Source organism: Lepidochelys kempii, chromosome 17, assembly GCF_965140285.1.
Source record: "Lepidochelys kempii isolate rLepKem1 chromosome 17, rLepKem1.hap1, whole genome shotgun sequence".
Taxonomy (NCBI): Eukaryota; Metazoa; Chordata; order Testudines; family Cheloniidae; genus Lepidochelys; species Lepidochelys kempii.
In genome coordinates, this window is record NC_136396.1 from 19,134,408 (window position 1) to 19,158,247 (window position 23,840).

At 47.9% G+C, this 23,840-nt stretch overlaps 3 protein-coding genes across 9 annotated transcripts in view; 1 reads left to right on the top strand and 2 right to left on the bottom strand.

Annotated features, from left to right (window-relative positions):
• LRWD1 (leucine rich repeats and WD repeat domain containing 1) overlaps positions 1 to 11,947 on the top strand; it is a 23,519-nt gene extending 11,572 nt beyond the window's left edge. For all 3 annotated transcript variants that reach the window (XM_073315376.2, XM_073315377.1, XM_073315374.2), the window contains exons 7-16: positions 1,098 to 1,421; positions 3,445 to 3,571; positions 3,953 to 4,062; positions 4,557 to 4,764; positions 7,306 to 7,378; positions 7,469 to 7,609; positions 8,879 to 8,976; positions 9,836 to 9,997; positions 10,667 to 10,791; positions 11,568 to 11,947. In XM_073315376.2, the coding sequence (XP_073171477.1) occupies positions 1,098 to 1,421; positions 3,445 to 3,571; positions 3,953 to 4,062; positions 4,557 to 4,764; positions 7,306 to 7,378; positions 7,469 to 7,609; positions 8,879 to 8,976; positions 9,836 to 9,997; positions 10,667 to 10,791; positions 11,568 to 11,708 (1,509 nt within the window). In that variant the 3' untranslated portion in view covers positions 11,709 to 11,947. The remainder of the gene's footprint in view (positions 1 to 1,097; positions 1,422 to 3,444; positions 3,572 to 3,952; positions 4,063 to 4,556; positions 4,765 to 7,305; positions 7,379 to 7,468; positions 7,610 to 8,878; positions 8,977 to 9,835; positions 9,998 to 10,666; positions 10,792 to 11,567) is intronic.
• POLR2J (RNA polymerase II subunit J) lies at positions 10,403 to 18,732 on the bottom strand. Its single transcript, XM_073315385.2, has 6 exons — positions 18,472 to 18,732; positions 15,356 to 15,445; positions 13,276 to 13,450; positions 11,941 to 12,502; positions 11,658 to 11,734; positions 10,403 to 10,837 (listed from the first exon to the last, which is right to left on the bottom strand). Exons 1-4 carry the CDS (start codon positions 18,522 to 18,524, stop codon positions 12,467 to 12,469), a joined length of 354 nt encoding a protein of 117 aa, XP_073171486.1. The 5' UTR covers positions 18,525 to 18,732; the 3' UTR covers positions 10,403 to 10,837; positions 11,658 to 11,734; positions 11,941 to 12,466.
• A 927-nt stretch (positions 18,733 to 19,659) lies between these two features.
• Positions 19,660 to 23,840, bottom strand: part of LOC140899594 (ras GTPase-activating protein 4) — a 49,428-nt gene continuing 45,247 nt past the window's right edge. For 4 of the 5 annotated variants that reach the window (XM_073315373.2, XM_073315371.2, XM_078849231.1 and 1 more), the window contains 4 exons: positions 23,472 to 23,607; positions 22,508 to 22,628; positions 21,443 to 21,504; positions 19,660 to 21,115 (listed from right to left, as the gene is read on the bottom strand). In XM_073315373.2, the coding sequence (XP_073171474.2) occupies positions 20,979 to 21,115; positions 21,443 to 21,504; positions 22,508 to 22,628; positions 23,472 to 23,607 (456 nt within the window). In that variant the 3' untranslated portion in view covers positions 19,660 to 20,978. Of the gene's footprint in view, positions 21,116 to 21,442; positions 21,505 to 22,507; positions 22,629 to 23,471; positions 23,646 to 23,840 lie in introns of those variants that run through there. The other variant, XM_078849232.1, reaches the window with a different exon arrangement.

Genomic DNA, 23,840 nt, shown 5'->3' on the forward strand with positions numbered 1-23,840 from the left:
TTGTAACTTCATCAGGAAAGTAAAGACAGCTCATTCCATCTAAGTTTTTACTTTCATCCAGAAGGATCTTAAAGTCCTCTACAAAATTAATGCTGCTGCTGTTAATTATTTGTATTCGGGTAGTGCCTTAAAGGCTCCAGCCTGAGATCAAGGCCCCTTCGGGATTGGTGATGTATATGTATATAGTGAGAGACTGTCCATGCTCCGAAGAGCTTACAACCTAAACAAAGGGGGAATAGAGGCACAGCAGGTCAGTGGCAGAAACAGGAGTAGAATCCAGGTCTCCTGGCTGCCTCTCCGTGAATACAGGGATTGCTTCACCCACCACTGAAATGCAGCCACCTCTGGGATGATATGCAGCAGCTGCATGCTGGCTTTCAGAAATCCTAATTGAAACTGTGAGGTCAGGGGTTGGTTTTGTTAACTTTTTTTTTAATTGCTTTTCTTACAAATTCAACAATACTCATCAGTTGCATACAGAACTTACCTTTCTGTAACTCAGGCAGCGCCTCTTCTTAAAAAACCTTGCAAGTAGTCGCACCTTCATCTGGTGCCAGCTTTAAGCTTTCCCAGGAATGTGAAGGTAGGGTTAGTATCCTAGATCACAAGACTCTGACTTTCATAGGAGAGCCAGAATATTGGCTGGATAATGTCCTGCTTGTTCCACTGTTCCTTGGGGAAAAGATATTTTTAATGAAATTAACTAAGGTGGCACATGCCCAAGATGTTGGGGTTGTTTTGGGGCTGCCCCATCACTGCACTTGGCTTCTTTGACTTGGCGTTAAGCTCTGTAGGCACAATTCTCCTGTTCCTTATCTTCGTGTGAATCCAAAGTGACTCCCTTGGAGTCAGCAGAGTGACACAGGTGAAGCAAGTGAGAGGAGAATCAGGCCCTTTCCGTATGCTGTTCGTTGGTCATCTGTAGCTTGCTGGCCTGTACGAGCTGTTCAGATGTGGATCTGTCTGATTTAGGAGCCCAGTCTCTATGGGCATTTAAGGGAATCAGTTTTGGGGTAAAGACTTTCTCTGAATTACAAGCTGTCTGCATGCTGGCTGGGGAAGGAAACAACCCAGTACATTGCCAGTGTGTCTTGTAGGTCACATTAATCCACAGCAAGAGAAGAGGGAATCACTCAACAGCGGGATCTGCGAGCAAAAGGCCACGGTCCCAGTATAACACTGATGAGGAAGTAGTGCTTAGTCCCAGAAAGTCCAGCCATTCACAGGATGACCCAACTCCTGATAGACCAAGAGCATCGAACCAACAGGCAAAGGTGGCCGAAGAGACTCACAGGAACGGAGAACAGCCTCCGAAAGGACAAAGCCACAGAAGATCTAGCCAGTTGACGGAGGAGCAGAAAAGCCAGGATCAGGACAAAAGGGTTCTGACCATAACCCCTGTCAAGAACCTGGAAGACAAGGTACATTGATCATTCTCCTTTGGGGTTGGTTTTTGGCCTCTTGGGCATACAGAGAGGATCCACATTCAGATAGGGGGATGGGAAGGTTCTGCTCTTTCAAGGCATCTTAACAACTCACGCAGCTTTCCCTGGTGCACAGTTGAGCGTATGTATTCGGGGGTGGGGATTGCTTTTCTCTGGAGCATGAGGGTTTGGCCACAGCTGGAGATGGGACACTGGATGGGGTGGCCCAACGCTCTGAGGTGGTACAGAAAATCCTCTTTCCTAGATGCTTGGCTGCTGTGCCTTGCTCACATGTTCAGAGTCAAACTGATCACCAGATTTGGGGCTGGGAAGGGATTTTCCCCCTGGTCAGATTGCAAGGGGGGGTTGCAATTTTAACCCTCATTTAAATTGGCAGGCAGGAAACCTTGGTTTAAATCATCTGTTGTAACTGTGTTTTGCATTTGTACTTTTTAGCTATTTTAGCCTGTTCAGGGGTGTGAATTTCTTTAAAATTTGGCAGCAAATACTAATTTTTGTATTTAAATTATTTTAATAGATTATAATTTTAGGCCTTAACATAGATTGTCAATTTCAAATTTAATTTTAAAGAAGTTTATTAAAAAAAAAAATCTGGATTGCATTTAAATTTTAAAAAATCTTTTTTTTTTTTTTTAATAATTGATTTTATCTACCCTGCCAGATGGGCACGGAGCTTGGTTTTTTCACCTTCCTCTGCAGCATGGTGCTGGGATCATTTGGGTATATCCCACTTAATCAGTTGAACTGCTTTGGTTTAACTCAAGTTATTGGGCTCAATATGGGGTAAAATGTAATGGTCTGTGTTATAGCCGCGGTCAGACTAGATGATCTGCTGGTCCCTTCTGGCCTTAGACTCTATGAATCTGTGACACTGATTCATTCCAGATTTGGGATCAGTGTATGTGCTCGGCTCCCAGGCATGTGGAGGAAAGGCAGCAAGGGGGAAGAAATCCCAGTGCCAGCTGTGTAAAGTCACCAGCTTGTTGGAATTTCTTTTTCTAAAGTTACTGTAGAGTTGGTGGATTTGTCACGTAAATGAGCGAAAAGCATTTTGTGAGGCAGAGCCTTGCTTGAAGAATGCTAAATGGTTTTTGGATAGTTCGTGTACAGAGGACACTGCCCACTGCTTCGTGTTACTTCAGTCTCCCCTTGCACTGAAGCACCAGCAAGCAGCTGCAGCGAGCTGTGCTGGCTTAGCTGAACAAGGGAGGACTCTCTCACTATGGGGTGTTCTGATGCAACCCCTCTTCCTGGTGTAGGAAGCCTCCCTGGGAGGAAGGAGGCAAAGCTGGATTGTGTCTGTGCCCCACTGATCCCTGCCTAGCAGAGCAACCCCTTGGTGCCATAAACATCTGGAAATAAATTAAAGCAGCCCTGAAACTGCTCTAACATACAGCAGGAACTGGCCCATTTCTCAGCCAGTCCCAGGATCAGGGGAGCATAATTGTGGCATAAAGTCACCTTTCCGCCCAACTTGGATATAGTGCAACATCGGAGCCCTTGTCTTCAAAACCCTAATAGACTATAGCCAGGCTACCTAAGGGAATGCCTTGCTGCCTGGAACACTTCATGTCCAGACACTGTTAAGGATTTGGAAAGTAGAGAAGCCCGGTGAGAAAGAGGGTTAGCACTGGGTCGGAGGCCATGGGACACCCCACAGGAGGGGGATAGAATGCAGCCTCTAGTCTGATCCTCTTCAGAATCTGGTGCAGACCTCCCAAAGGTTGAGATGCTGACTAGGTGTATAACACACCAGTACAAGCAGCTGAGACCTATGTATGAAAGAGCCGATCCCTTTTATAGAAAGTATTCTGCCCTTTTTTTTACACTGTATTTCAACTCCTAGCTGCAGTTACTAGGGCTATGTAAACACCTAAGATCCATCTGCCTCTTGATCTAGTCACTGGTGTCCTGTTTAAACAAGCCCTTGGAGTAGAAGGCTTCTGATCTTCTATTCCTGTTACCCGCTCATGTTTTCTAACTGCAAGGTTTATTGCAGGAAGTTATCAGTTTGGAGCCATTGCACTTTCTTCAGTGTCACAGTAAAGGCAACAGCCGGGAGGATTTTAAAACGCAGCTCTGGTCCTGTGCCTTCGAGCCGCCATTGGATTCTGGGACAAGGAAAGGTGAGTTTGTTCGAAGGCACCTGGAGAGCACTTTGCAGTTGGCCAGCTTCACAGAATGACTCCACAAACCCTTTGGCGAAGGGTCTGGTGGGTATGATGCCCAACTGACTCATGTGTTAGACCCCTCCACTTTCAAGCAGTAGTTTCCACTGCTACCTACTTATATTTTTGACTATAAAATAAATGAGGATTCTTTTCTAGTTTGTGTGTGTGAATTTTGCGTCAAGTTAACCTCCCTAGAGATGCCAGGCCACAGGATAGTTCCAGTACCGCACAGACAGTGGGAGCCTGGGGTAACAGAGAGGTGATTATGATTAGTATAATCAGCAGAGATCTAACTACAAGCCCCGGCATTTCTTACCAGTTCTTTTCATCTTTCAGACCCTGTAGTGAGCACCTCCAGAACTATGGCCACCTGTGGAGGGGAATCTGTTTGTCTTATCGACTGCGAGACTGGAATAGTGCTGAAAAAGTATAAAGTGCCTGCGGAGGTAGGAGCGTGAGTACAGTGTTAAAACAGCCTGTTAGAAGGGTGGACAAGAGAGAGATCACTAGATCATCACTTGTGAGGTTCACTCCCTCTGGGGCATCTGGCATTGGCCACTGTCGGCAGACAGGATACTGGACTGGATGGACCTTTGGTCTGACCCAGTCTGGCCGTTCTTATGTTGTGACAGGTTTTAAAATGATGGGTACAGATGGAAAATGTCATTTGAGGATCCGGAAAATAATAATACGGGCTAAAACTTAGCGACCCCACTTGTAGGCTGCTGAATCTGCTTCACAGCGTAGAAGGATCCATGCCCTGCTTTTGCAGTTTGTTTCTTCCCTTTAAGTTTGGTCTGACATGTATGGCCCCTGATTGAATATTTATGTCATTTCAAAATGCGGCTTCTCACTAGTTCCCTAGATTGCTATCTAATCTGTGACCTCACAGCCATCTTCCTGTGTTAGTTTCACAAATTCTCACCTCTCTCTGTCCTAGGAGTTCTTCACCGTTGCATGGACAACTCTGACCATGGTAACTAATGACGGTCGGAAAAAAAAACATAATATCCTGGCCGCAGCCGGAAGAAGAGGAATTGTAAAGCTGATTCATGTATCGGCTGATTTCTGCTACGGAGAGATAAAGGCTCACAAAAAGCCCATTGCTACAGCCTGCTTCAGCCCAACCTGTGAGACACACCTCTTTAGTAAGTCTCCAGTTCTGGATTTCTCTAGTAGCCGGGAAAAGGCCTTGCTTCCAAATAAAGAAGCATTTTGTGGTCATTAGTGTTGGAGCAGGTATTGGTAGGTAGGAATTGATGTGGAGGAGTGTTGAAACGCACATGGAGCACATGTACCTCACTGAGGTGTGTGGTACAAGTTTCCCCTCAGTGTCTAGCCACAGAGGATATGAGTTGTCATAAAAATAAAGGGAAGGGTAACCACCTTTCCGGATACAGTGCTATAAAATCCCTCCTGGCCAGAGGCAAAACCCTTTCACCTGTAAAGGGTTAAGAAGCTAAGATAACCTCGCTGGCACCTGACCAAAATGACCAATGAGGAGACAAGAAACTTTCAAATCGGGAGCGGGGGTGGGGGGGCGGCGGCAAAGGGTCTGTCTGTCTACGTGATGCTTTTGCCAGGAACAGATCAGAAATGCAGTCTCAGAAGTTCTGTTAGTAAGTAATCTAGCTAGAAATACGTTAGATTTCCTTTTGTTTAATGGCTGGTAAATAAGCTGTGCTGGATGGAATGTATATTCCTGTTTTTGTAACTTAAGGTTTTGCCTAGAGGGATTCTCTATGTTTTGAATCTGATTACCCTGTAGGGTATTTACCATCCTGATTTTACAGAGGTGATTCTTTTACCTTTTCTTTAATTCTTCTGAATTAAAGAACCTGATAGATTTTTCATTGTTCTTAAGATCCAAGGGTTTGGGTCTGTGTTCACCTGTACAAATTGGTGAGGATTTTTATCAAGCCTTCCCCAGGAAAGGGGGTGTAGGGTTTGGGGGGATATTTTGGGGGAAAACGTCTCCAAGTGGGCTCTTTGCCTGTTCTTTGTTTAACACGCTTGGTGGTGGCAGCATAGGGTTCAAGGACAAAGCAAAGTTTGTACCTTGGGGAATTTTTTAACCTAAGCTGGTAAGAATAAGCTTAGGGGGTCTTTCATGCAGGTCTCCACATCTGTACTCTAGAGTTCAGCGTGGGGAAGGAACCTTGACATGAGTTGTTACAGCCTTCAGCTATAGAGCCTTGAGACTTTCGCTCCAGTGGTAGCAGCTCTGGCTTTTGGCTCTAGAGGTCCACAGTGTCTTGCCCGTGAGGCCGGCCATCACACAGAGACCACATAAAACCCCAACCATTTCCATGCCAAGGAGTAAGGAGGGTCAGACCAGGCTGCATCTTGTGGGTCAGAAGTTGTGACTCAGTCCCCATGTCAAATGAGTGCGCTTACCCTGGGCTGCTTGATTTCTTCAGATCAATGACGTTTGTGCCTTTACTTGTTAAATAAATTTAGTGACCTCTGATTTTACTCACTCTTACAAATGACTTTATTCAGGGTCAGATCCTGACATTGAGGAGAGTTTTGCCTGGGTAGAGAGAGTGGTGCTCAGTGAGCAGCCAGTAATAACCATTGGGTTACAAGTTACCGTTGTATTGTCTGTCCAGTAATGAATCCTAGAATATCAGGGTTGGAAGGGACCTCAGGAGGTCATCTAGTCCCACCCCCTACTCAAAGCAGGATCAATCACCACCTAAATCAACCCTTCTTTTTTTCGCATTCCATACCTTCTGTCAGTGCCACGTGAATCATGAAGGCCTAAACTTTCAGAAGCATCCGCTAACATTGGAATCCTCCAGTTCTGGGTGCCCAACTTCTGGAAGCATCCAAAACTAATGGACATGTCTCAAAAGTACGCTCAAGAATTTAAAAACAAGAGCCTAGCCAGCTCAGTAGATAGCTGAGAATGATAATCAGATAGGGTACCTGAGGGGGACTTTCACCTGGAGAATTGTTCTGAGTTGGACCATAGGGACATGGAATGGAGGAAGGGCCATTTTAGTTTGTAGAGTTATGGGGTTTTTTTTGCAGGGGTTAACAGTTGTTCCCTAAAGGACTGTCTGGTGGCCAGGTAGTGGCAGTTTGAGGGCAGTCATTTGGCTGGGGTCTGAGTTATTTTCTGAATAATCTATTGGAAATGTACCACGTAGCTCTCAGTGCCAAAGAAGATTTTAAAATCTTTTGTACTTGGTGCCTAGCGTCCACAGTGGGAGGTTCTATAACGATTAATAACCTATGTGGAATGAACTGGTGGGTCGCAATCCATTGGGACAAGTAACCAAAACAACACTGCCTGGAACTGGCACTAATTGGCCTGGAAAACAAACTTCCCTTTCACCCTTCGACGTGCTCCCTTGAGAAGACAGATTTGGTATGGGGGAAGCTTGCGCTGTGGATGAAGGGCCCCAGAGCTAGCACTCTTCACCAGCAGTAAATTCACACACGAGAGGGTTTTCCTTTCCCAAGTTTAAAAAAATATTCCAAACCATATGTTTTTAATGGCTTGACTGCTTTGTTAGCTGGACCAAAGCCCATATGGCTGATACTGTGTTAATGGCCTCACGCATGACACAGCCGTGCAATGTCATGGCATGTGATCCAGGGGGAATTTTTAAGTGGAGCAAAAAGAAAAGATGGCAAGTAATGGTCTGTAACTACCTGGTACCATTTTTTGTCCCCCACAGCTGCATCTTATGACAAAAGAATTGGCCTCTGGGATATTGGGGTTCCGGATTGTGACTACAACTTCAAAGCAAGGTAAGTGTTCAGAAACAAGCTGCACTGTTAAATTCTCCCGAGAAGCAACTGTTACAGGAAGTTGGACTAAATGTCTGTTTTATTTGCCAGCCAACTAATGGTGCTGGAAGTTGCCTCTATTCCATTACGGATTGCCCTGGTCCCATCCTGCCCAGATCAGTTCCTCCTGGCTGGTTGTGAAGAAGGTTGCTTTGCTTGGGATATTAGACTGGACAAGCCACAGAAGAGCAGGTAAGAACCATGGGCCTGGGACACACATTCACTTTCCACAACCATAAGTGTTCTGAGGGCTTTGGGATTTTGATTATAGAAGGCTGAGATGAGGAAAACCTATTAATCTGTGGATATAATTCCCCAGCTCTTACAAGATGGTGGACCCCAGCAAGAGGTATAGAGAGTAGTTATTTAGCATGTATGATGCTCAGATCCCTGAAGCCCCAAAGCACAAGGTTTCACCTGGCTCTCACCAGGCTAGTTACTCTTCAGAGGGTGACACCAACAGCCCTGAGTCTTCCCAGATCTGCCCTCCCTAACTACCAGACACTCGAAGTGCTCCCCTCTGGTTTGTCATTCCAAAGGCATGAAACCAGCCCCGTTATCAATTCACTTTGGCACCCACATTCCTAGCACAACAGAGACCTGTTTGGGATAAAAATAGACAAAAAGTTCATTTACTAGAAAAACCACAGATTTAGAGATGAAATAGTTAAGGGAAAGCAAACAGAGACAAATAACAAAGACTTAACCTCAGGCTTTCCACTTCCACATTAAATAATGTCCCTTTCCTAAAACAATTTATGTTTTGCCTTTGAACAGGTTCCCCCAGTACCCCGTAGCTCTAGGGGGATCCAGGTTTCACAGACAGCTTCCTGCCTCAAGGCTGTCCCTCAGTTTCCAGATTTAAAAAAACCCTCAGACACAAGTTTACTTTTAAAAGACTCCCCTCCCCTTAGTCCAGGATGACTCATGTTTACTCAGCATGTAAACTTGACAGCTGGGTTGGCTGGATGGCTTTCCATTAACTCGAATGCTTCACCCGTTGTCTCTTCCTGACTGGACAGTGGGTCATTACTTGGAGCTAGTTTCTTGAAAATACCTGGCTTGGGAGATGTAGCTGACAGTGTAGTGCAGGTATGTATACGTCTCTCGTAAAAACCATCAAGTTCTGCACATTACGGGCTTTCATAAAAGACCTTACTCAAGACACTTTGATAGTACAATAATACAGTATGCCATCAGTCGCTTCAGCTGCTCATTGTTGGGCGTTTAAAACCTTCTTTTCTCCCTGGAGTGTCAGCACCTGATTATCACAGCATAACAGGAAGCCTATTTCTTGGCATATCTAAAACTAGCTAGCATTAGGGAATGCTCCTGCCTAGGCACCGAGAAGGGCTTGATGACAGACTATATTTCCATCACTGACTAGTTTAACAGGTCGCTTGGAGATGATGTTTGTTCATTCGGTAGCTGACCACTGTTTAACTTCCAATTTTTCATCAGGCCTTTTGAAGTGGCATTCCAGTTCCCTAACGATGAGGGAGAAGAGACAGCTTCCCACAGAGTGGATGGATTGGCCTTTTTGAACAAGGATGTTGTGGGTAGGTATGAACTCGGATAGTTGCCTCTTAGTTGGAGGCAGATTGCCATAAACAGTTACGTGGGGTGTAGGAAGTAAGTCATGCTCACCTGGTCTCAGGAAGACTGAAACAACTTTAATTGTGTACCACAGCTGTGGCTGTGAACATTTTAGCAGGTTTTATGATGTTTGGGCTGGAACTACATACTGTGAAATGTTATATTCCTAATATAAGGAGGAGCTTTTCCCCCTCTAGTCATTCCAGGCAGATGGCTTGTACTTGCTTTGTGTGTTGAATGGAACTGGAGAAAATGCTTTCTTGGTTCAAGGACCCTAACTCCCACCCTGAAATGTGGCAGGGTTTGGCTCTATGAGCCTGTCCACACAGGGACGTTTGCGCACAGTAAGCTGGGGTGTGAACTTACCACACACTAAACTCCCTGTGTGGACGCTCACACTAAGTAACTGTGCATTTTAAAGCTATGCGGCCTGGGGCACTTTTAGTGCACAGTAAGATTGTCCATACAGGGAGTTAGAGCAGTAAATTCACACCCTACCTTGCTGTGCACTAACTTCTCAGTGTAGACAATCCTTTATAGTAGCCAGCAGCATCCCAGGCCCCACTAACTCCAGAGTCCTTGGGTGCTGCTTTAAACTACTCTGGGGTGGGAAATCAAGTTTAATTCTTCCTTTAGCCTCACACTATCAATCTGCTTAAGGCAAGTGTGGCTAGAAAGGTCCCTCAGCTATCACCACTAATGGTGAGCATGTTACTGTCAGAAAGGCAGTATTTAAAGAGGGCTGAGTGTTTTGAAATAAATGTGTCAGCGTATTAGGAATGAATGTCCTAAAATATTCAGTTTGTTCTCTCTCTCCTCCAGTTTCTAAGAGTTCTAAGACAGGGTCTATATACTTATGGAGCTGGAGCCAGTCATTTGAGGCACAGGGGAAATCCTGTCAGAGAACACGACCTGCACTTATTCTAGCGGAACTGGAGTGGTCAACAACAGACCTGCCCTACCTTACTCTCAGCACCTGTCCAGGTAAGCCCACTCTTATAGCTAACAATGCAGAAGGCTGGACTGGACTCAAGAAGCTACTATTGGGGAAGGACGTGAAAGGTACAAGTTGTTCTTTTAATAGATCTTGCCATTTCTGCTTTACTTACCTGATTCCTTGGGCAGGGTAAGGATTTTATATCCCACCTTGCTGCCTCTGTAAATATCTACCTCAGAGGGGTGCTCACAGGTGGGCGGCATATTAGAATTTGTGCTGCATTTCAAACTGGTGGTAGAATTTCCCCCCAGCACTCTTAATAGTGACAAATTTCTGGGAGGAACCTGAATCTTAAAATAATCCACATACTTTCCCCTCCTAGTGCAGCACTTTGAAAGGAGAAAGAGCTGTCTGCTGGAGGCACCCAACTGAGGATACTAGCAATGCAAGACTAATGTTAACGACTTTATTTCAGCCAAAATAGACATAAAAACACACCAGCTTGAGCCCAAAGTCCACTCAGCACCTCCTTAGTATGATACAACAAATGATTAGAGTTGAATTTTGTAAGGCTGGTTTACTTAATTAAGAATGGGATACATTTCATCTGGAAGGTGACATTATACTGGGCTCTGTGCCATCAGCAGAGGGGTTAGAAGTTTTTGGTCTTGGCCATCAGAAATCTCAACCCTGCACTGGTTCCTTTGCTCTTGCAGCAGCAGAGTATGTGTTCTGTGGCGATGAAAAGGGAAGTGTGTGGATGTACAATCTCAGCAAGCACTCTTCAGCCTGGAGGGCCTCCAAGGGAAAACGCTCAGAGAACAGAATAGCTCCCACGCAGGTAGGCCTTGGCCTTTTATATTGAACTATATTCCCCCTCAGTGAGGCTGTGCAAACAGGAGGCATAAGACAAATTACTTAAAGTTGTTACTTCCATATGCTAAACAGCACCTTAAATATCTCAGATGGCTCTTTTAAAATTCAATTTGATTCTAAAAGGGGCTGTTAAGAGTTAGCAGGGAACCAAATCTGCTTTTTCCAAGCTCTTGGTGCAGTTGGATAGCAAGTGAGAAGCCTTTCAGTGCAAATTGTTAGTTTTTTCACCACCAGCTCTGAAAACTAGATGACCCCCCCCAAACAGCTGTTCTCTCTGCATTACTTACTGTCTTAACTCAGGTTTTGGTACACATTGGTTTAACCCTAAAGCTGTTGGAAGAAGAGAGATTTTAGCTAACTTGAGAGGCAACCATCTAATTTTTTCTTGAAAATCTGCGTGGATAAACATCTCCAATTGCCTAATAATACTGTATGAAGGATTTACTGTCCTAGATCAGAGTTGTATACTCCCAATGACTGAGGCCCTAATTGTCAGCATGTAGTTTTTGTAGGTGACTCTTCTAGGCTACTGATGTTGCATGCTGTTAGCCAATAACTACTCCACAACCCTAACCAGTTGTGGTAAGATTATATAAAGTTTGACTTCTTTTATACCCTCCCCCAGTGAAGACTTGGGCTTTGCACAGACTGTACGTTACCTTTCCTTTCTAAACAGAGGTAAACCCCAACCAAGACTTACTTTGTATAAGCTTTTCTGAGCTAAATCTGTTCTCTTGCTAGATTCTTGAGTGGCCAGAGCTTCGAGCAAATGGGGAGCTGCTGACTGAAGTCTTAATAAACAATGTGGTGACAGACCCTACTTTTACTTACCTTATTGCTTTAACTGGCGTAAATATAGCAGCTGTATGGAAGAAAACATAGCTTGTTCTTTATGGAAAACTTCATTCCTGTGATGTTTTGAAATAGTGCAGTATTAGTGATTGTTTCCAAGAGTAACCATGAAGTTTTCTAAACCAGCCCTTATCATGCAAGAGAGAACGCAAAGGGACTTGGCCCACATCCTGTCATTGACAATACCCACTTTCTTTTACTGTGAGTTTTCACAATTTTGTGTATTTGTTTTATAGAAATGATACTTAATAAAACGTAATACCTGTTAACTTGGTAGTGAAGAGATGACTTCTGGGGATGGGAGGGAATGCTGCTACAGATGTAGGGAGGTCAGCAGTGGTACAAGAATATTATTAATCTTGTTCTGGAAGTACAGCTACTAAGCCCAATACTGCATGGTGAAAAAGCAGTCACTTTAACATGCTCCAAAATAAAGTGGAGAACTACCCAGCTGTTAAGTTTCATAGGGACTCTGTGTGACAGTAAATGATAGATTGTGGGTGTCTCACACACAGCTTTGAAAAAAGTTTAATAGCTCAACTGATACAATTACCATCCTACCTGCAAATAATTTATCCTGTACAGAAATCAAAATACTGCTTTCTCTGGGCAAACAAGTGAATTTAGGGCCACTGTTATTAGAGACATGAATTCTTACTGAAAAAGTTTAAGGATTATTTTAAAGAACTTGTTCAATGAAGTGGAGTCACATCCACTATAATGAAAACAAAACTTATTTATAACACACTCCAGGTAAAAAAAAATAGTCCACTTGAAGCTTCCTGTTTCTATTCAATTCCTTCTTGTTTATCTTTGATAGCAACCTGTAAAACACAAGAAATAGATCACTAAAGGAATTCTGAACCAGAAAGTGATCTCATTTATTTCCTCTCTAAATGGGGTTTGAAGACCAATAATTTGAGCAAAACTGAGATTAAAAAATATTGAATCAGATTTTTTTTAACCCAAGTCATGTTCCGATGGAGAATGCATATTTATACAGGTTCATTACTGGAAGGCATTTACATGAAAAGAGGGTAAGTTTCAAAGGGTTTCCTGTGTGTCAACCACAGCAACTAATCTTTGAGATCTCAAAGAATAAAGCAGTTATGTTAAAACAAGTCACGGCTAGGACTCAATATAGCTTTAGTCTGAAATGTTTTTCAGACCAGTGGTATCTCAAACAATTTTAGAGGTTAAATAGACACTGTACAGCAAGGAATGGAGTAATTACAGAAGGGCACATAAGTGAAAAAGTTCTTGGCATGGGAAAGATTTCAAAGGCAGAATTTTTCAAGTAAGCTGTTCCAGACAACAGGCTTTCACACTTAAATGCTTGTGAAAAGGGAGAGAAAGCAAATGCTAGACACCTAGAGAGACAAGGTGTGTGAGAAAATGAACAAAATCTCAAGTGTCCTGTGGTAAAACAGCCAAATTCTGCTCCAGCTTAATGGAATTTACACATGGGTATTCAGAGCTGAATTGGGCTGATCATAAGTTACATTTTTCATACGAAAGCAACAGCTGTAAGGTTAACTACCATTTGTAAACCAGGTCACAGTTTCAGTAACTTTTCCCCACATTAGTGATACTTTACCCTGAATCTCTCCTCCAGAAGGGAGAGTTCACTGATCAGGTCCGTGATAGCATTGGTGAAAGCTTCCTGGGGACTGTAATCAGGAGTGGTCTGAACTCGAATGATGATTTTATGTTCCAGAGGATGTGGGACCTTGTATCCTGCAAACAACACCTGAGGGTCTTTCAGTAATTGCCTGAAATGGGAAGGGGGAAAGCATTTAGAGGATACAAGACAGATGACTTAAACAGTTACCTGCAAAATTTCTGTAAGATCCCAAAGCATGAAGTTGGGTCTGCCATAGATCACATCTTTCTAACAGACTAATTCAATCCTTGGAGAATTTTTCCAGAGGGCTAGAGGAAATGTTATGTCTATGCCCATCTCAGCTTGAGAGCAAGATTTATCTTATCCTAATAAGACGCAGTACACGCATTTCATAAAGCCACTGCACATTTTGGCAGCATTGACCGTTCCTACCTTAGAGGTCCAGGACTGGAACAGCAGGGATAATGGGAAATGCTTGACAAGCACTGAGCAGTGGTGGTCATGTGAACAAAGCACCAGGGTATAACTTAGAATCACCTTCAGCAAAGTCCATGCAGAAGAGCTATCAAAAGCATACTTCAATAATCTGATGCAGAGAGCCCAAGTTTAAAGGCAGCACTATTTACTCCTACCACTGGAGGCCACATGCTGAGTTCATAAATTACAGAAGGGACTTAAGCAAAAGACCTACTGCATCACCAGCTACGAATGGATTAGCCCCTGCCATGTCCAACTGTGTGAAGTCAACCTGGTTCAGCCCTGGAGATTCTTGAATTTCCTACACTGTTAAATTAAGAGTTTCTTGCTTCACTAGAATCACTGTGTACTGCTACAATGCTAATTTGTAATTTGAAGAAAAAAAAGGCATTTGCACCTTTGCCACCCAGATTGAGAATCATATTTTAAGGCCCGAGGTGCTCCCCAGATCATCTACTCTGACCTCCTGTATATCACAGGCCAATACCACCACCCAGCAACCAAAGTTAGACCAATGTATTACAGCCCACAGAAGACTAGACTATTATGTGCCACAGGCAGAGACCAAGATGCATCAGGCTCAGTAACAGCAGGGAAATGATCAAGTGAGATATAACCAGATAATTTAGGCAAGCAACCCGCACCCACATACTGAAAAGGAGGAGGGAAAGAAAAAAAAAGGACGAAGAAACACCCCTCCTCCCCCAAGGTCACTGCCAGTTTCACCTGGGGGGAGACGTCTTACCACATTACAAAGAACCAACCTTAGCCTCTAACTTTTGGGTATCTGCTCACGCTATGCCCTAGAGCAGGGGTGGGCAAACTTTTTGGCCCGAGGGCCACATCAGAGTTGCAAAACCATATGGAGGGCTGGGTAGGGAAGGCTGTGCCCCCCAAATAGCCTGGCCCCCACCCACTTCCTGCCCCCTGACACATCCAAACCCCCTAACCACCCCCCATCCAACTGCTCCCTGCCCCCTTACCATGCCACTCCGAGCAGCAGGACAGGCTTATTGGAAAGCCTGGGAGGTGGGCGGGCGCAAGCCATGCAGCACAACTGCAGGGGAGGGGCCAGGAGCTCAAGGGCTGGGCAGGACGATCCCGTGGGCCAAATGTGGCCGTCAGTTTGCTCACCCCCGTGCTAGAGGTATGATTCACATGCTCATGTACACACAGTCTTGCTAGCCCTCATAGCGGCAGAAGTACAAACCTGCCTGAAAACGGGGGGTGGGGGGGTCCGCTGCAGACATGCTGCTATTCCTGCTCACGCCAGGAGCTCGCACCAGCATGTGCACATGAGCAGAGGAAACTGAACCCCTAGCTCAACGTTTTACACGTGGTGGTAAAAAGGGCCACAATGAGAAGTGGGTGTCAATGAACATAATTTCACATCCCTAACTACCACAACTAGGCCTGCAGACATCACCCAAACATGCTACTGAAACTGACTGGTTGCTAGTTATCCGGTGTTTATGGTTAGAGTCACCTTGGCAATCTTCCCAGCTAAACGTAAGCTACTGCATCCCCATTAGAACTTTACTTCTAACCCTGTGCAACAGGAATGGGTTTTACTTACGACTTGATGATATTTCCAAGCGTGTGGTCTTCCTTGTTGATTGTAAACAAACAGGCGTTTGGTACTTTTGTGTCCTTATTAATTGTGATTCTGAGTAAAAGAAAAATACTAGTGTTAAAGCAAGTGATGTTATCGAACATCAAACCAAACCAGTCTGTGCTTTCAGTCAAACACAGTTATCTTGAGAGTCCCACCAGATTGAGCCTTTTGTACCTGTTTTGGACAAAGTTATGAAGTCAATATGGGATCATAATGATCCTTACATAATTCATGTCATCCCTACAGCCTTGCTAATGCAGCACAACAGAGACAGAAGAAAACAAATGAATTTCAGAGCCCAGTTTACTTCTTTAAGAATTACTGTTATAGCAATTGCATCCCACACAGCTGTAGCTGTATATGGTTATTGGCAAGGGAGAATTTTTTTTAATGTACCCAAAGTTACTCTGCACAGTGCACTAATAAAAAGGTAATTTAGCAGATAATTTGAAAAGCTCTGTGGGTGAATTACAGAATAATTCGTCAACCCCAAAACTGCACCATTTTTAAATTATAGCTTCTAAATGTCACTTCACAATGAATACTGTAAACGGAAAAACATTCTATACTTTAGAGCTGTTTGCCAAATTGTCTATTGAGGAGACGCTGCCTTTAATAATTCAGATCTTTTTTTAGAAGATTTAGCTTGTCAATTTTTCCCCCCGTCTTTAATCCATTTGTATTTCTGAAAGTTTCTCACTTAACCCATAACTTTGACTCATTATGCAACTCAGAGACTAGGTAAAAGGTGCAACATGCAACAAATGCACAACTCAGACACTGTGTCTCACAGATTGTCATTTTGCAGCTGCGAAAACATAGCCATACGTACGAAATGTCAAGGCAGAACAGAGCAGGTGTCTGAAATGAAAGGACTTGATTGGGACATACTTGGTTTTGACTGCATGTCCTAGGACTGTGTACACCAATGAAACATCTCTAAACTGGAAATATATACATGGTCTGCCACCTAATTAAAAGTCCCTCTGCCAATTGTTGAGATTTTACAATAATAGAAATGTAAGGATAGAAGGAACCTCTAGAGCTCATCTAGTCCAGCAGTCTGAAGCGGGAGTCCACAAGCGATTTCAGGGGGTCTCCAATCCCTGGTCTAGTTCAGCCCCTGCGCTGAGGGAGGATTAGGTAATCCTAGACCAACCCTGACAAGTATTTGCTAAACATTCTTAAAAACCTTCCATGATGGGTATTCCACAACTTCTATAGGTAACATGTTCCAGTGCAGAACTAGTCTTAGGGTTGGAAAGTTTTTCTTACTATCTAAGCTAAACCTCCTTTGTTGCAAACCAAGCCAATTACTCACTCACACACACACACACACACCAGCCTTTAGTAGGCATTGGAGATCAGTTGTTCTCTCTCTGGTACTAACACACCTTTTACATATTTGAAGACTGGTCAGGTCTTTCCCACCCTTCTCTTTTCCGGACTAAATATGCCCAATTCTTTCAACCTTCTCTCATCGGTCACATTTCCTAACCCTCTTATTATTTCTGTTGCTCTGCTGAGCATTCTTTCCAGTTGGTTCACATCTTTCTGAAAGTGTAGTACCCAAAACTAGACATAACACTCCAGCCGAGGCCTCACCAGTAGCAAGTAGAGTGGGCAGATTACCTCCGGTGTCTTACAACACTCTTGTAAAAACACCCCAGAATGATATTTTCTTCTGTGCAATAGCGTCACACTGCTGATTCATATTCAATTTGTGATCCACTATAATCCCAAAAAGAAAAGGAGGACTTGTGGCACTTTAGAGACTAACAAATTTATTTGAACATAAGCTTTCATGAGCTACAGCTCACCGATACCCATTTCTGCAGTACTAGACATTATTCCCCATTTTGTATTAATGCATTTGATTTTTCCTTCCTAAATGCAGTTCTTTGATCTTGTTGAGTTCAGATCAGTCCTCTAATTTCTCAAGGTCATTTTTAGTTCTAATCCTGTCCTCCAAAGTGCTCCCAGCCTGGTGTCATCCCCACTTTATCAACCTATTCTTCACTGCATTGTTCAAGTCGTTAATGAAAATGTTGATTTGCCCCAGACCCCTGTGTGATCCCACAAGGCATCCCCCCGGCTGGCCAGCAAACCATCAGTAAGGGGCCAGTAGGATCTTGGACCCAGCTGGGCGCTCCGTTTTATGAAAGGGGCTAATTCCCCAGCACTGCCCCAGCCCCGCCTGATGGGGCCAGCAGCTCCCTTGGCACAACTGGCTCGAGGTGGTTTTCGGCTCCCGCCGCCCCCGCACAGGGAGGCCGGACGCTGGAGGGGGGCAGCGGACGGGCCGCGGGGCGGCCACGCCACAGAGCGCGGCTGAGCAGAGGGGCAGGAGTCGCCCCCCGGCCCCCCCGCCGGCAGAGCCTGGCAGCGGCCGGGGTCCCCGCAAAGCAGCCCCCGCGCCAAGGGCGGGCCGAGCCCGCTCGGGGGGCTGGAAGGGGGCCCCGGGGGACCGGTGTCTGACGCTGCCCGGCTCGGGGGGTTGGAAGGGGGCCCGGAGCGGGGGGCATCTGACGCTGCCCGGCTTGGGGCGTTGGAAGGGGGCCCCGGGAGCTGGCGCTGGCCAGCTGGGGGGGGGGGGGCGGGGAGAGACGGAAGGGGGCCCCGGGGGGGCGGGTGTCTGGCGCTGCCCGGCTCGGGGGGTTGGAAGGGGGCCCCCGGGGGGGGGGGTCTGACGCTGCCCGGCTCGTAGGGGCGGAAGGGGGCGTGGTGGGGTTGGAAGGGGCAAGGGGGGGCGTCTGGCGCTGCCCGGGTTGGAAGGGGGCCGGGAGGGGGGAGTCGAAGGGGGCCTCGGGGGGGGTGTCTGGCGCTGCCCGGCTCGGGGGGTTGGAAGGGGGCCCCGGGGGGGTCGAAGGGAGCCCGGGGGGGGTGTCTGGCGCTGCCCGGCTCGGGGGGGTTGGAAGGGGGCCCCGGGGGGGTCGAAGGGAGCCCGGGGGGGGTGTCTGGCGCTGCCCGGCTCGGGGGGTTGGAAGGGGGTCCCGGCGGGGGCGTCTGGCGCTGCCCGGCTCGGGGGGATCGAACTCGGGCCCTCACAGCGGCTGGGCCCCGTCCCCCGCACTCACTTCTTCTCCCCCTCGAAGAGCAGGAAGGACTCGAAGGCCGGCGGGGCGTTCATCCTGCGGCGGTAACCAGCTCAGCTTCCAGCAGCGCCGAGCTGAGCTTCCGCTTCCGGGAGCGCCCAGGGCCCCGCTACTTCCGCTTCCGGGGCACTACGCGGCGGCGGCGGCGGCGCTCCGGGCCGCCCGCGAGGAGAAATGGCCGCTCAGCCTGGCCGCGGGGCCCCGCCCTCAGCCACAGAAACACCATCGTCAGCACCTCCCCCCCCCCCCGCTGTGACGCCGTGGCAACGCCCACCAGCGTCACCCATGGCAACACCAACGGCCGGGGCACCGCCCCCACCAGCGTCACCAGCGCCGTCGCCGGGGGCAGCCGCGCGCCTCGGGGGACGCGGCCCGTCGCCATTGATGGCAACGCCGCCAGGGGGCCCCCGCCCCCGCCCCGGGCCGCAGCCGCCAGCAGGAGCCGAGGCCCCGGCGGGCCCTGCCCGGGGCAGCCCCCCCCCCCCCCCAACCCACTGGCGGGAGATGCTGGCAGGGAAGGAAAAGCGAACCCCGGGCCTCATGCTCGAAGGGGGGTTTCTTGTGCATTCCCCGCCACAGCTATTGCTCCAGCCTCGCTTCTGGGCAGTGGCCGGGAAGGCAGAGGCCGTGGTTCCTCCCGTCGACCCCGGTCTCCTCCGGCGTCTGTTGCCTTAGGCCATCTACACCGACTGAGGGCTAAGCCACCTCTGCCGTGAAGGCCCCAGCCCCTCTCCAAAGGGACACATGTTCCGGGGCCAGCGGCTGGGCAGCTGGGGCCCTCCACCGAGCGGGTGGAGGCCCTGCGCTGCGCTAAATGATAAGAGGTGTCAGAGCAGCAGCAGCCACGCGTCCTCCTTTCCTTTTTTAAAATGATAACAGTACACGGAACAGCAGCTCGAACCTGGGGCATTAGCCGTCCAGTCAATGGAGGGTCCACGTGATCCAGCAGGGGCCCTGTTCTGACACCCCAATGGCCACGAAGAACCAGACTGTTCGGAAGCAGCGCTTTAGTCAGTGCAGGACACCGAGTAGGAGCCAGGCCCCCGGCTCAATAGTTTCAGAGCATCCGTTTATCTGGGCCTGAAACGTGGGTCAGGTGGTAGTGGCCAGTCTGCATTTCTACAGCACCTTGCGCCGGGGATGTGAAAGCACCTTTCAGACAGGAAGCCATTATAGAGATAGGGTTTTGCATTTCCTGGGATCAAGACCCACTTGACAGGTAAGTAGGCTTTACAAGACCCCTGACAGATCGACATAGGGAGTGAAAATCTGCCTTCAGTGACTGCCAATAGGATCGCAATGGAGAACTTAGTTTAGCCTAATAAATGTTATCCACAATTACAGATCAGAAAAAACAGACACAAAAGTCAAGGCCCTGGCTTTCAGAGGTGCTGAACCTCTGCAGCTCGCACTGACTCTTGCAGGTGGATGCCAAGTGCTTCTAAAAAAGCAGCAATTTACCTAGGGTGGGGGGAGATGGGAATAGAAGCAGGAGTCCTGGCTCAGAATCACCTGCTCTAATGAACCACTTCCCCAACTCTTCTTCCTCAAGGTGTGGAATGGTCCCTGAGCAGCCAGCGGTAACCACGTACCATGCAGTGGGGTCTAAGGTGCTGCCTTGTCCATGTTCATTCAATAAGCTGAACCTGCATTCCTTTACCACGGCTACAACCCAGTGAGACATATGGATGTACAGCTCAGTGACACTGGTTAGAAATTCCAGGTGGCAGCCAGCACCTCCAGTTACCCAATACTGTGCACCACCATTGCGCCTTTCATCAGAAGGTCGCAAAGCACTTTAACAAAAGGGGAAGCCTCATCATCTCTATTTCAGAGATGGGAAAACTGAGGAACACAGCAGGGTCAAAGGACTTGCCGCAGCTCACACTGTGGGTCAGTAGCAGAAGAGCGAATGGAATCCAGGCCACCTGGCTCCCAGTCCCCTGCATTAGCAAATTTCCCCTCCTTTGCTGTGGATGCATCAGCCTGTACATTACAACTGGCTTCAGTGCACCACAGAGTCATTTTGACCCTGGTGAGACAAACCCAGGCTGAAGCAGCTCAGCTATAAGATTGCATTGAGGAATTACGATTTCACATCAGATCAGGCTTGACAAAACAGCTGGATCTTGACTGAAAGGTAAAAATAATAGTGGAGAGACTCCCTAGTGCAACCCTGGCAGAGGTGAGATGTGAAAGCTTCTGTGGTACCTTCTGGATGGAGCACAGGCCACACATCCCGCTCTGGGGACTAGTGAAAGCACAAGAGGGTCATTGACCAGTTGCTCACTAATGGAGACACGCTAAGCTAGCAGAAGTCCATGGCTTGGCTTTTTGAGCAGCAGGGCAATATGTGTGAGAGCACACGGTGTCGAGGGAGTTCCCGTTGCAAAGATGTCTGGTGTTGGCAGCTCTGATAGATGCAGAGGGACCAGGTGAGCACAGCGAGAGGCAGTGGCATCACTCGATGGAGTGGCTCACTCCAGGAGTCACGTCTGCAGCTCCAGGAGGCAGTTTCTGTCCCGATCAGTTAGGGTGCCTGAGCTGAAGAGGGCTGTGTGATGGGCGTCTTCGAGGTCCTGCAGCACCTGGAATAGCCTCGTGGGTCTATCCACGTTTTCAGGGTCTGTGGAGGTGCAAGGAAGCAAAAAGAATTGGACTGATGCTTGCACAGCAGCTGCTGACAACACTACCAGCCCCAAGGATCACCAGAAGAGACAGCACCACCCAGAAATTTGAGCCCGCTTCCAGCAGCGGAGGATGATAGCTAGGGCTGGTTGAAAATTTTGATAGCCATGGTTGATGGCGAGGACAGGGAACTATTACAAGGTAATGTGGCGTTGTCTGGGAAAAGGGAGAAGAGTGCCGGTTATTAGATGTATTGCGAAATCTCAGCACATGCCCAGGTGGTAGTGATGGGTACCTTGGAAAGATTAATCAAACAAAACAATACCTCCACTTTGGCTCAGAAGAACATTTTCATTTTTCTCCGTCAAAATCTCCAGGTACTTTTCCCTTAAGGGAGAAAGATGAAACAATAATGGGTTTTCAGGTGTAATCCACAATTAACTGATTAGCCCCACCATATTGAAAGCCAAGAGGCCAGAAGTTTCAATCCTGCACAATGCCACCGATAACAGGAGTTGAAGACAATTGGCATCTCATGAGATGGTCAGGACTTTGCAAGTTTAAGATGTATGTGTCTGCTCCCCTTGGCTAACTCTGACACATGGTGGCTTCTTCTAAACACCTTTGAGCAGCCATCCCAGCCTCATGTATATGTCCATCCCTCTGCTTACCCACACTTTCTTCTCTGGGATGGAGCCCCAGTGGATGCTCAGGAAGGAGGAACTGTTCAGGGTGATACAGGGTGTAGACAGAAGGACAGGGACAGTCAGAAAGGGAACACTGAGGGTGAGTTTCAGAAGGAGTTCCCGCACAGTGAGTTCCTTAAGATAATGGAAGAACCTCCCAAGGGAAACAGTGAAAGCCCCATCGCTTGGGGCATTTAAACTAGAATGGACAGAGCACTGGTAAATAAACTGAAGGGAACAATCCTGGCCTGGGGATGGGCGAGATGGGACCTAACAGGAATTCCAATCTCCAATTTCTAGGCTAGTCACTAATGACTCATCTCTTTCTGCACAGGATCCCAAGGCTGCAGACCAGTGTAGAGGGGGGCCCTGGGGTATCTCCCTCACCCTGGCTTCAGTCAGAACGCCTGGGACATGTACACAGACAGGTACAAACTCCAGGCCAGTTCCAGCCAGACCTTTGAAATAGAGCAGAGCCCTGGGCCTTAGGCAGATTGCCAGGGGCAGAGTGTTGGCCCCTGGGACACATAACTCACTGTGCTGATTGGCCCCCTCCCTCCTTGGGGCCACAGAGATGGTCCCCCGTGAGTAAGAAGACAGTGTGCGACACTTGTTTCATGCTTACAGGGCCCAAAGATGATCCCTGCGTGCAAACTCCTAGAGGGAAACAGCCCCAGTCATGCCGCACAAATCAAATGACTCACCTCATTAATTCCCTCACTCCAAACAGGTGTCTAAAAATTAACTGAGACTCTAGATCTGGATCCAGGGGGTCATTCCATTCCTGCAGGGTGACTCCGTGCCGGGTTTTATCACATCCCAAACCTAGACGACAGCAGCCAGGACACAGATGGTTAATTTGAGGTGGGCTGGCAAAGGCCACCTGTTGGTATCGGAGTGGTGCCCTCTAGTGGATGTAAGAGCCCACGAGTTTAACTACACTCCCGCAGGCATTCTGCGACTTCCCTGCCCTCCCCCTGCTCTGGCTTCCCTGGAGGAGGGAGTGTCCGGGCGTTCCCAAGACATCAATAAAGCAAATGAACACAGTTCCGTGCCCAGGGGGTCAGGAACAATACTCCTGCACCTGAGCTGTGGCCTGCACTACAAACTCATGTCGGTATAGCGTGGTCACCCATCCAACCGAACTCCCAGTGTAGCCACCAGCGCTATGTCGACGGGACGGCTTCTCCTACCGCCTCTCGGGGAGGTGGAGCACCTATGCTGACGGGAGATGCTCTTGCAGGTGCGTCTTCACTACAGCGACGCAGCTGCACTGGTGCGGCCTCGTAAGCCTAGAGAAGCCCTGAGCCAAGGGGCTCCAAGCCCTATTGGCAGACAACCGGGGAGCTCCACAGCTAAAAGCACGAGCAGACGACCCACACGTCCCTAGTTTGGGCTGTACCAATCACAGCCTCTGTGGGTCAGGCAGAGAGGGGAACCCATAACACCCACCCACCTGTAGCATAGACACACGCTTTACACCCAGGCATGCACCTCACAGATGGGGCCCGAAGGCACAGAGAGGTCAGGTGACTTGCCCAAGGTCACACAATGAGGCAATGGCAGAACTACAGCCCTACAATCCACCCAAGAGCCATGCCTCTCTGCTCTCATCCCCGGACTCCCTCGCCTTCCCCTTGCTGGCAGGGGGTCAGGCAAGCACATTACCGGTTTTATCCTTTTGGTGGCAGCAGGTCCATTTGTCTCCTTTGAACACTCCCGGGTGATAGGAGCACAGCATCTCGGTGTTGTTCCCGCAGACTTTCCTCAGGGCCGAGAGCCACTGGTTCAGCTCATTGACACACTGAAACAGACACACACAGCGGGGGCTGCCCTATGTCCCTGCAACACCGGCCACTGAGTGACTGGAGGGTCCCCACTCACAGCCCCCAGCATCACTTGGCCTGCAGCCCATTGGCATTGCCCAGCACAATAGCGCGCCAGCCTGGGAGCAAAGCAAAGGGCCCCATCTGTGGCGTGACAGCCATACATGGCACTAGTCTTTCCCGGGGAGCCTCCTCCCCGAAACAGCCGGCC

Bases quoted from the DNA above. Each gene is read 5' to 3' on its own strand.
- POLR2J (XM_073315385.2), bottom strand. From the start codon at position 18,524: ATGAACGCCCCGCCGGCCTTCGAGTCCTTCCTGCTCTTCGAGGGGGAG. The intron at 15,446-18,471 runs GTGAGTGCGGGG...TCTTTTACTCAG, and splicing joins CTCTTCGAGGGGGAGAAGAA to AATCACAATTAATAAGGACA. The intron at 12,503-13,275 runs GTAAAGTATCAC...TGTGTTTTACAG, and splicing joins TTCTGGAGGAGAGATTCAGG to GTTGCTATCAAAGATAAACA.